This window comes from Diospyros lotus, chromosome 4 (genome assembly GCF_014633365.1).
Source record: "Diospyros lotus cultivar Yz01 chromosome 4, ASM1463336v1, whole genome shotgun sequence".
In the NCBI taxonomy this organism is placed as follows: domain Eukaryota; kingdom Viridiplantae; phylum Streptophyta; class Magnoliopsida; order Ericales; family Ebenaceae; genus Diospyros; species Diospyros lotus.
The window spans coordinates 20,474,548-20,487,334 of NC_068341.1; the positions used below are offsets into that span (position 1 = coordinate 20,474,548).

Below are 12,787 nucleotides of genomic sequence, written 5' to 3' on the forward strand. Positions count from 1 at the left end.
CACTCAGTCATAACCGAGTGTGTGGAAGACCAATCTCCCCTCATTTTTCATGACCCACTCGGTTATGCCGAGTGGGTATGACACTACTTTGGTTTTTTGGACATAACTCTCTCATTCAAGCTCATATTGAGGTGATTCAAATTCTTATGGAAATATAATAGAATTATCTACAAATTTTATGTTTTGAGTTTTTAGATATTCAGGCTTCATCAATGTGAAAATCGAGTTTGAACTTGATACACCTGCGCTCAAAGGCTAAAAAAAATCACAAAAAGCATCGAAGTAGAAGAAAGGGCCCCTACTCGATTATAACCGAGTGGCCCCCCACTCGATCATGACCAAGTAGCCCTCCACTCAATTATGACCGAGTAGGCCTCCTCTCGTCGGCATGAAACGTTCGCCCACCACTAGCCAGATGGGCTTCGAAACCCTCGAAATGGGTTGCAGAATCTCTGGAATGGGCCACGAAAATCTCATCGTGATTTCCATGTGGCTCCCCTCTGTAATACCCCTAGATTTTCAAACACAAATATGAGATAATAACTAAGATTATTAGGCTCTAAAACTTGACGAAATAGGTCATTTCAATGGATTATAGAAGTCTTAAGACAAAAGTTCAGTATCTGAACTAGTGGAAAAATCGTAAATATTGAAGTTCGGGTAAAAATGTAATTTACCTAAAATATTGGGGTATTAGCATAATTTGTTCATTTTTTGGGGACCAAAAAGTACAATTAAAAATAACCTGGGGACCAAGTTGCAAGGGTCTAAGTGCAGTAACGTGAAAAGTTCGGGCCAAAGCGTCATTTGATGAAATCTTAAAATATCTCTTCAAAATATCTTGGATTTCAAACTCAAATCAAATAGAGCTTTAGATCGTTTTGAAGTCCAAGTCCAACACTACAAAAAATTGAGGGATTTACCCACACACATAAATGTGGGTAAAAATCACCTTATGTGTCAATTATAATTTTTCTTCACACATAATGCAAATGTCAAGATGTGTGGGTAAAGGGGGGGTTAGAAAATAACTTTTACCCACACATATATTCATGTGTGGGTAAATCTTAATATATTACCCACATATATGTGTAGGTAAATATTTTTGTATGTGTAGGTATTTTTATATCCGAAAATTATAATTGTGACGTGGCTGATGACATGGCTAATGACGTGGCTGCTGATGTGGCTGATGACGTGGCTAATGATGTGGCTTTAATTGGATGATGATGTGGCGTGACACGTGTATTTGTTTATGTGTAAGTAAAGTTAAGATTATGTGTGGGTAATAATATTAAAAATAATTTTTTTATGTGTGGGTAAAAACTTTATGTGTAGGTAAAAAAAATATTATGTGCGGGTAATAATTTAAAAAAAAAATAAATGTGTAGCTAAAAAAAATATAATGTGGGTAACAAACATATTATGTGTGGGCAGTAATATAAAAAATAATTTCTGTATGAAAGGATAATTTCCATGTGGCTAAAAACCATATTATGTGTGGACAAAGCTAAAATATTATATTTAAAATTTCAATTGTTGCACATAAAGAGTCACAAAATAAAAAGTCATCTATTACGATTTAGTTCAAACATATACGCACATAAAAAGTCATAAAGTCACAAAATAAGCATAAAATCATAAAGTCACCTAAAAAGTTCAAACATTCTTGAAAAAAAAGCATAAAACAAATTATTAAATCTCGTCGCCAAACTCCTCTTCAGTAGAATGGAGGGAAGGGCTAGAACTGGATGGGTCGAGACGGGATGGATTGAGGCGAGATCGTCCTGAACTATAATCCGATGGTACATGCGCAGTAGACGGAGGAGGCATAATATTCTTTTCAATCAATACTTGCCGTAACATGTTCACGTCTCCCTGGAGCTCTTGAAAAAGAGATTTGTACCTGTTCAAATCATTAACCAATTGTTTGTAAGTTGGACGACTAGACTCCTCACTAGTGCATGTTGTCCCGAAAGTACTAGGAGATCGCCCCCAACCAAACAAGCGAACAGATTGTCGTCCAAGAACCTTTTCTAAGATATCCTTATCAGTCATTTTATCTGGAGAATTATCTCGCCTCAACTGCATCATTTGTTCCTGTAAAAAATATAACATATTCTTAATCAATTATTTTTAAATTAAAAATATAGTCTCAATTATGCCAATATAAAGCAATTGAATCATCAAAATCGATCATGATTTTTCGCAAGCATACCCACTCAATGCTATTTATGCCACTAACAAAGAAATATGATGGAAAATCCAACAAATACTTTCTACTTAAGTAACAACTAGCAACAACTAGATCTCCACAATATGATAAAATTCTATATTGTTCAAATTCATTAAGAGTTACAAAGAAAAATTAATCAATCCCTTCACACATCAACTCCCCCCACCTTTCAAAAAGCATGGAAAAAGTACAAAGAAAAACTAGAAAAGAAACGAAAATGCAAGTTTTAAGATCAATCTGATTCCAAAAAAAGAATTCCCATTGCATTTCTCCATTCCTTTTTCTTTTTGATAACTTTATTTATTCCTACAAAACACTTATCCTTGATTGAACTCAATACTCTTCACAAGATACCCAACATAAGCTCTTCAATTAATAAAAATAAAACTATGCAAACCAATCTTCCCTGATTTCAGCTTTTTCCTCCCCTAATCTAGAGTAAAAATAATATACTTACATATTTAGCCTCTAACTCTGAAGATGACCAATCGTGTTCGGAATGCCAATGTCGAAGATGCCAAGTCTCAATATGTCCTATCGGGCCATCCAAGTTAGCTCCACGAACAACGTGATGACGCGCTGTACTCCTCGAACCATTTCTAGATTCCCACTTTCGTTTTGCACGAGAGTTGGCATTCTTCTGTGCTCGTTCCTTTAAAAATTAACAATTCACTAATAAATATATATTTTCATTAATAAAAAAAAGAATCCTAAAAACCAGTTATAAGCATTACCATAAAAACAGGATTTGTCCAAAGATCACAAAGGTAATCCCAATCATCTTGGCTCACTTCCTCATGGCGCTTACTTTTGGCCTTAATTGGATCTTTCTCTCCTCCAATTTCTTTAAAGTAAGCATGTAGCTTATATTTGTGGCCTCTCCAAGCTCGTTGCATTTGTTTATCGATAACCTTTTGGATATTTTTATCCTCAATGTTGATATCAAAAACAGTCTAAAAAAGAAAAGAAGTCATATAATGTTAGCAATAAGAAAACACATAAATATACAAAGTAAAAATAATAAAATGATGATTTACTTACAAGAAGTTTGTGATGAAGCGATGCCCTAACTGTCGAAGGTACACATCTCCACTCCTTATATTGAAAACTACAATTCTTACGTACAATGTATCCAATTTCATTATTAAACATCTCTGCGTTGTTACAAATAGCTTGCATAAAAGTAAAATTGAACTCCACAGTCAATCTTTCCTTAGCATGTTTCTTCACCTTCCGAGCACGTTGTCTATAAGTACTCCTGCATACATTTGAACCTTCAGGTGCATCCACATCCACATCTGCAGCTGTTGATCGAGATGAGGTGTGCACATCCACATCTGTAGCTGTTGATCGAGATGAGGTGTGCATATCCACATCTGCAGCCAAAGATGTTAGACACAAAAACTGATTGAATTCTAACTTTGTTATATGAAACCTAACATTATAAGAAAATAAACTCATAATAGTATCAACAATACATCTAAATGCAGCAAATTAGATTGTGATAGTTAGCAAACCAGAATGTGTGACAACTGGTGGAGATGGGATTGTAATAGGCTCCACTAACGGAGATGTAGTGGGGGCAACAATAGGCTCTGTCTGTCCTCCTGTATTATTGTTGCCAAAATACAACAATTAAAATTTTGTGATGTGGGGTCCACTCGAGCTCGGTGTCGGGTGAAGTTAGGTTGCCGTAAGAGATGTTGTTTTAAGGGAGGTTGCCTTTAGGATGCTCGCCTCAAGGATTTACCGCTAGTTCTCGCCACTAGCTTTCGCCACTAGCTCTCGTCACTAGCTTTCGCCATGAGGTCTCGCCACTAGGTTCGCCACTAGGCTTCACCACTGACTTCGCCACAAGCTTTGCCGCTAGCTTCGCCATAAGCTTCGCCGCTAGCTTCGCCACAAGCTTTGCCGCTAGCTTCGCCACGAGGTTCGCCACAAGCTTCGCCACAAGCTTCGCCTCGAGCTTTGCCACAAGCTTCGCCACAAAGTCTTGCCACTAGCTTTGCCACTAGCTTCGCCGCTAGCTTCGCCACAAGGTCTTGCCACTAGCTTTGCCACAAGGTCTTGCCACTAACTTTGCCACAAGGTCTTGCCGCTAGCTTTGCCACTAACTTCGTCACAAGGTCTTACCACTAGTTTTGTCACAAGGTCTTGCCACTAGCTTTGCCACTAGGCTTCACCACAAGGTTCGCCACAAGGCTTCGCCCCTAGCTTCACCACAAGCTTTGCCGCAAGCTTCGCCACAAGCTTTGCCTCTAGCTTCGCCACAAGGTTCGCCACAAGGATTCGGCCCTGTTAATGCTGAGAAAATAGGTTAGAAGGCTCGCGGGAATTTTCCCCGCAAAGGCCCTCCGATGCCAAAGTTAGTCCCGAATCCCGATGAATATCCATGAAAAATTAGTCAAAGTGTATTCAAAGTGATCAGATTTACCGAAGTTGGAGGAGGTTATTAATTTCCTGTAGCTGGGTATTTATAGGGCAAGATTTTCAAGGGTGGTTGGTGTTGACACGTGGCGTTTGCTAAATGGGGGCAACTTCAACGAAAGGGGATTAAATTTTGCAGAAAAGAAGTGGCCGCAAGGCTTGAACCTTGCGGCCTAGCCAAGTGGCCGTAAGGCAGCCACCAAATGGCCGCAAGGTGGAGCCTTGCGGCCAGCCCCTGAGGGGGCCGCGGCCCTCGCGGCATGCAATCGCAAGGCCGCTTGCAGCAATTAGCCACAAGTGAGCTCGCGGCAAGCATCCGCGAGGCTGTCGCTCGCGAGGCCAGCCGCAAGTCTGGCCTCGCGGCTAGCCCTTGTGCAAGGCCAGCCTCGCGGCTAGCTCATGCCGCGAGGCTGGCGGCATTTTTGCCGCAAGGCTGGCGGCAATTTGCCGCCAGCTTTTGCTTTTTTTATTTTTTATTTTTATTTCTTTTTATTTTTTCTCTGGCACAACATGTATAAAAATGAATATGTATGTAAGCACCAAAGATAAATGTTGGAAAAATAATCAAATTAGCTATAAATCTAAATGCAGCAAACCAGAATGCGATGTAGTGGGGGCAACAATAGGCTCTGTCTGTCCTCCAACATGTCCTCCTATATAAAAATGAATATGCATGTAAGTACTAAAGACAATTGTTGGAAAAATAATGAAATCAATCATAAATCTAAATGCAACAAACCAAAATCTGATGTAATGGGGGCAACAATAGGCTTTGTTTGTCCGCCAACTCGTCCTCCTCTTCGTGCAGCCCTACCTCTTCGCCCACTAGTAGCCATGTAAGAACTGTAATAAAAAATCACGCATCATGCATTATCATCGTCATCGTCACCAAGATCTGGGTCATCAGAGTCGTCATCAGTCTCAGATTCTAAAGTTACTTCATCGGTTATAAAAAATCTACCGTCGTCATCATTGTCCTCAATATCTTCCAAGTTATGTTCTCGATCATTAATAAATGCTTGTTCCCTACATAGTTTAACCACCAACTCATGAGGCAGATTTATTGGTTCTTCATTTTGTCAAACCAATAAAGACGTATCGACTATTTCTTCCGTTGGCTGAAAAGGTGGCAACTCACTAGATTCTTCCTCTTGAAAGATATCATCATTCACCCTCTCTTCATCATCGTCATGCTCAATTATATCATATATGTTCCGATGATTTACCTTTTGTACAACCATCCAATTCTTTCCCCGACTCCGATCATTTAGATAAAAAACTTGTTGAGCTTGTGTGGCCAAAATAAATGGTGTTTACTTGCATTTAAAGAATATTTAAGTATATTAAAAATTTGGTAGACCAAACCTGGTGTTTACTTGTTATATATATCTGTGTGTTGTGTATAACGTATGTGTATGTATATGGATATGTATGTATGTATTTATTTATAGATACACATATATAAAGATGCTTTTACAAAAAATATATAATTTATTAATTTTGGTGTAAATTGAAAAATGAATTTTGAATTAGTAAGTTATTTTATGTCGTATGGTTAAAATTTTTTCATTATAAAAATATTTATCTTTATTTTTTTTAAACAAAACACCAAAATGTAGGAACATCCAAACAAACAAATTAAACCTTATATTCATATTCTTTCTAACTATAAAAACCTTATAAGTCTTTGCTCTAAGTCTTCTCCAAGTCTTCCCTAAGTCTTTACTTAAAGTCCAAGTCTTCTCAAAGTCTTCCCCAAGTCTTCTCCAAGTCTTTTACTTAGCCTCCAAAAGTATCCAAACTTTATCCTCAAGAACATATGGCAATCAACCATTGGCCACTTGGAAGATAAGATAAGGTCACATGATGGCTCATAATGACCCCCTGATGTGGCATCGCATGATTGGCCAAGAAAAGCTTACTTAGCCTCCAAGTTTGCAAAAGTCTCCAAACCTTATCCCTAAGTACATGTGGTAAGCATTCATTGGCCACTTAAGAGATAGGATTTGAAATCTCATGATGACGTAACATGTGGCGCGATTTGGTTCGTCAGAGTTTCCTATAAATAAGGGCTTTGGGGTTATTCATTTTGGGCACCAAGCAAGGAGGAAAAGGAAGGGAGTTTGAGAGAGGAAACACTGCCAAAAAGAAGGGAGAAAATGGGGGAAGAAATGAGGGAGAATGAGCCTCGGTGGAGTTTTCGGGTCTTTCTCGAAGTTCATGCCAAGTAGTAAGAAAACAGCGATAAAACCCATTCTCGCTTGTTGTAAGCTGTGCTTCCAAAGGTAATTAGTCAAGGTGAGTGATTCTTGCATGTTTTGTGACACTTTGAGCATTTGTTGCTTCACTTGTGTGTGGATGTTGGCTTGCATATCATGCCTTTGTGGCTTACATGTCATATTTTCCCTTGTTTATGCATATTCCTTCAGCTTTGTCATATGTTCGTGTTGGTGACTGTGGCTAGTTGTTGGGACATCATGGAAGATCTCATGCTCTTAAGGTGAGCCAGGGGTGACAATGATGATCTTGAGGGTGATTGCAACACCCTGGCATTACTACCACAGGGGTGGATTTCATAATAGCATTATTGCATTTGCACGCATATACATTTCCTTTCTGATTCACTCACTTAGATGTATACCTAACTTGGGTTGGTACCCCTGGAACGTTCCACGTTCCAGGTATATTGGAAGTGTTAGGTGTTTTAGGTTCCATTTCAAGCGTGGGCAAGGAAGTGATGCTCGGCTAGCTTAGGACTTTAGTTTCATTATGTACCCTTGTAACCCAAGTGATGTATTGTAAATAGCAGCTAGGATACTCAAGGTTGTAAAGGATGTGTGTGTGGGTGTCCTACAATTCTACCTGCTGTGATGTGTTTTGTTTTATGGAGTATTGAAGGTCATATACATTTCTTGAACTTGTAAAGGAAATCTAGTGGAAACCCCTTTATTTAGCTTTGGTTAAGTTTGCAGGTTCGATCCAATGCTTCTGTTGGTAAGGGTTTTCATAACGCCCGTAGGTGATGTCTTAATCATATTTCAAGTTATTGTGTATTTGGAAAAGTGGGGCGTTACACCCTCACCCTCCACTATAAATAAGAGGCCATGCCTTCATCACAAGGCACGCACTATTAGGCCCCTCAACACAATTTCACACTTTTGCTCTCGAGAACTAACTTAGGCATCGAAGGGATTACGCGAGGACCCCCACCTGTGCCCTAACGGTGCTCTCGTTTTGCAGGCCACTCGGTTATCCTTGGCCACTAGGTTATCAAGGGTCACTTGGTTATCAAGGGCCACTCGGTTATCCTTGGCCATTCAGTTATCCTTGGTCACTTGGTTATCAAGGGCCACTCGGTTATCAAGGCTACTCGGTTATCCTTGGCCACTTGGTTATCCTTGGCCACTCGATTATCTTGGTCACTCGGTTATCTTAGGCCACTCGATTATCTTGGATCACCTGATCATCAGACTCACTTGATTATCAGACCCACCTGATCATCAAACCCACCTGATCACCAAACCCACCAAATCACCAGACTCTCAGCACACGGTGATGTGACTCATAGCGCATTGGTGACAAGACTTTTAGCGCGTGTTGGTGACAAACCTCTCAAAACACTCACGAGGTGTAACACCCTGTATCGCCGGGCGTGTTACTATAAGGGTATTTCAATGAATCTTTTTTTTTTTTTTATTAACATCATCACGCGCGGTGCTTCATGAACAACCTTCACATGCACACACAAGATCCCGAAAGCCCCAGTCTTGCCCGTTTAACTTAACAAGATCAATAATCTTAACAACTAAACGAGACATATCATAACGCAGCGGATACATTAACATCAAACACCGAGGTTCTTACATAGTATTATCATGACAAAATATGTATTACAAATGACCAAATGATAACAACGTTATCGTACAACTGTTCATACACAAGCTGAAATACATACTAAAACCCCAAAGTTTACAACAACTATCAATCTAAGCACCGTTGACCTTCAACCGGCCATGTCCTTACCCTCGCAGCAGTCCCTGACTGGAACATTGAACGTTCCAGGGGCATAACCCAGGTTAGATGACAAAACATCTAAGTGACGACATGAAACAGTTTACATAATGCATGAACAAACATACGAGCATGGAATACATAAACAAAACGATATGCAACATGTCTATCTTGAGAAATCTCCCTGACATACTCAACCTCCCGTGGAAACACCTTCCACACACCGTTGGGGTTGACCTTATCGCGACATACTTAATCTCTCGAGTGCCCTACAGTGTCACTCCTTCATCAGGATTAACCTTGTCCCATTCTCAAGAAGACCCCATCCCGTCCCATATGGACCTAATAACAACACGAAAATCAATACCCTGAGGATATAAAAATCACACGCCATGCACCGACTCTTTTGCAAGTAAAAACAGTTGATGCAGTATACCACATGATCAATATGCAAATGATGTCATATATACATGAATAAAACGCATAAGCATAGCATCTCGAGTTCTGGTAAGACTGCTCACCTGAACTCACTATACCCACACCAAGATATTTTCAAAACAAGAGTAAAACTAGAGTCAGACCACTCATCTCGAACGTATTTGGATCGCCTCGATCCTCATGCATGACCTCGCTTTGCGTGCCAAAATACAAGTACTCGAACTTACAGTCAACCTCGAACCACAACTCTTCCTAAACACCATAATTAATTAAGGAAGCATTAAAATCCATTTTCCTCAAATTTTCCTTAATTTCTTCTATTTTCTCCCATTTTTCACCTCAATAATTCCAAAATAATTATCTCCTCAAATATTTTTCCAACTATTTTAACATGATAGATCCCAAAATAAATAAATAAAAATACTAGAGGAGAAATTACCGAAATGCCCCCATCCACGCGCCCTCATGCGCCTTGCGCTTGGGTCAGAGTAGTGTGCGGTGCGTGCAGCCACGCGCCACCTTCTTCCCCAAATTCCCGGCTGCTGGCGGTTGCTCCGATGGTTTCGAAAGTGGCACCCGCTTGAAGCCCACCTGAAGTTGATCACATTGGTACCGGTTTCAAACCCGAAACCTCGCTGGAAAAGGCCCGAAAATGACAGTTGCAGGCTGCAGAAAATGGTCCGCCACCCGTTCTTGGCCGAGCTTCAATCGGCCTCTATTCTTGATGAAAATGCTTCCTAAACCTCCCAAAATCTTCCCCTTGATGCGAACACCAATAGCCCCTTAACCACTCTCTCAAAACCATCCAAAATCGCGATCAATTTGCTCCACAAGTTTCGGCCGAAACCCTTGCTATTTATAGCAAAAATCCGGCCAAGTTCCAGCCAATCAGTGGCCAAGGCTTGGTCCCCAAGCCAGCCCACGCCGTATACAACCTCCCCTAGTTCCTCCCCAATCGTCCCATCATCGAAAATGGCCTTCACGTGCGGTGGAAGGCGGCGGCCGAATTTTGGCTTGCATTCACACTGCCCAATTTTGATTTATTACACTTTGGCCCCCAGTTTTCTTCAAATGACATTTGTACCTTCTCCACAACACCCCTAATAAATCCAACTATATTACTAAGGCCCACAAGCTTTGTACATCTCATTTCACCCTTGGAACTTCCAAAAATTACCGTTTTGACCTCCCCGGAGCAAATTTAGAAAGATTGCACTTGGGCCCGACTAGTTAACTCGACCTTAAATCCATTTTTTTCAACCCAAAATCGCTTAAGGGTTGTTCTACACATTAAATATTAGTCTTTAACCCGCTCCATTGATCTTCTGAACGTCTCCTACATCGATTCGATTTTCTTAGCCCGGTTAATAGCTGTACCGAAAACTATTCCTGATCCACTTTCTTTCATCACTAAAAATCATAATTTAAATCACTCGTCGATACTATACCATTTTCCTTGGCTATCTAAGATCTGGAGTACTCTCTCCGACTGATTCAGTCATCTAAAACTGCGTTAGTGTACCTTATAGCCTCATTTTTCCAAAAATTCCATTTATACCCTTCATTAAATATTATTTATGACCTTAAATCATTCCCGGGTATTACACGAGGCCTGAGCAAGACTGTTGCGATCAACCACGCACCAATTGTAGTCTCCCACGAAAAAAAAAAAATAGATTGTTGTATTTTGGTAACAACAATATGATTGAGAATTTGATCACTTGTTAATGAGTCACAATGGATTCACATTTTTTACTTGGGAAGTGCATGATTCAAAAAATTTAGTAGGAGTAACTATTTAGTTTAAAGTGCTTAATTAGATGGCATTTTTTGCAAAGATATATCTACTAATAATCTCTTTATTTTTTGTAGTACAAATGACAGGCAATATGAATCCGCTTTCACGTATTTTGGATACCAATAGACTTATTGGCCTTAATTTTACAAATTGGTTTCAAAATTTAAAATAGTGCTTAGTATGGAAAAGATCAATGACATCTTATACCTTAGTCCCCTTAGGTCTTTATATGAGGATGTGAATAATGAGGAACGAGACACTTGGGAGATTTTAAAGGATCGTGACTTTCAAGCTCGTAACTATATTCTCGCTTCTATGTCCAATGACTTGTAGCGTTAGCACAAGAATTTGCTTAATGCTGCAAGCATGATTTGAAATCTTAGGGATCTTTATGGTGAGCATAGTCAGACAACTAGATATGAGATATCAAATAAGCTATTTTGGGTTAAAATGATGGAAGGGTCTTATGTTGGAGATCGTGTTATCAACATTATCAATTGGATTGGTCAACTTGATATGATGAATTTCCCCATGGATCCTCATCTTAGGATTGATCTTATCTTGAAATCGTTGTTGGATTCTTTTTCTCTTATATAACTTATTTTTATATGAATAAAATTGAGTACTCACTCCTTGAGTTGTTAAATATATTAAGAACAACACAGTCACATAAATAAGGAAAAGGAAAAGAATGAGTTCTTGTCGTGGCCTCGTCTTCTTCCCAAAAGACAAATAAATCCAAGAAAAAGAAAAGAAAATTTCTTGGGTCACAGAGGGACGTTGGTAAGACTGAGTCAAAAGATAAGAAGGTGCGAGATAAGGGTAAATGTTTCTTTTACTAGAAAAAGGGGCACTAAAAGAGAAATTACCTAGACTATCCTAGAAACTTAAAGGTTAAAGTCAAGAAGGTCAAGGTATTTCTCCTTTCTTATTTGTGATTGAGACTGATCTCAACATTAGATGTACCCTACTTCTTGCATTGTTAATTTTGGTGCTACATCTCATATCTATTTATCTCCATAGGATCTCAATTGAAGTAGGACGCTTGAGAAGCATGAAGTGGTTCTGAAAGTGGGAAATGGAGCAACACTTGTTTCATTAGCCATAGGAACTACTTTTGTACAGTTGTCTTCTGATCATGTACTGAATTTAAATAATGGTTTGCTTATACCAAATGCTATAAGGAATGTAATGTCCATTTCTAAGCTTGTACGAAACAATTATGAATTCTCATTTTCTAACAATTGTTGTTATCTTCATTATTATAATAAGTGTGTTGGCAAAGTTGTGATGGTGAATGGTCTTCATTTTTTGGAAACACATGAAAGTGGGAAATTTCAACAAATAGTTGCTGAGACCACACATGAAAAGAAGCGTTCTTGAGATAATGAACATAATCCTATGCATTTGTGCTACCTTAGACTCGACCATATTGATGTGAATAAAATAGTAAAGTTGGCTTAGTTTGGTATAATTAAAGATTTGGGTTTTGAACCTAGGTTGACTTGTGAGTCTTGTATTCTAGGAAAAATGACTAAGTCACCCTTTATTAGACAAGGGGAGAGGGCTACAGAATTACTAGGATTGATACATTCAGATGTATATAGGCCCATAAACATTATGGCTCAAGGTGGTTATGTCTACCTTGTGACTTTTACCGATGATTTATCTAGGTATGGTTACATGTACTTAATGAAATACAAGTCTGAAGTCTTTGAAAAGTTCAAAGAATTCAAGGTTGAAGTCGAAAACCAAACGAAAAAGAGTATCAAAATTTTTTGATCAGATCAAGGAGGAGAATACTTGAGTACTAAATTTGTTTATTATCTCTAGGAGTATTGTATTGTTTCACAATTAACACCTCCTCACACACCATA

General features: G+C 39.1%; 1 protein-coding gene across 1 annotated transcript; it reads right to left on the reverse strand.

Moving 5' to 3' along the window:
• Positions 1-1,561: 1,561 nt before the first annotated feature.
• Positions 1,562-3,434, reverse strand: LOC127800338 (uncharacterized). Its single transcript, XM_052334893.1, has 4 exons — positions 3,278-3,434; positions 2,971-3,189; positions 2,694-2,888; positions 1,562-2,100 (listed from the first exon to the last, which is right to left on the reverse strand). Exons 1-4 carry the CDS (start codon positions 3,413-3,415, stop codon positions 1,696-1,698), a joined length of 957 nt encoding a protein of 318 aa, XP_052190853.1. The 5' UTR covers positions 3,416-3,434; the 3' UTR covers positions 1,562-1,695.
• Positions 3,435-12,787: the final 9,353 nt, after the last annotated feature.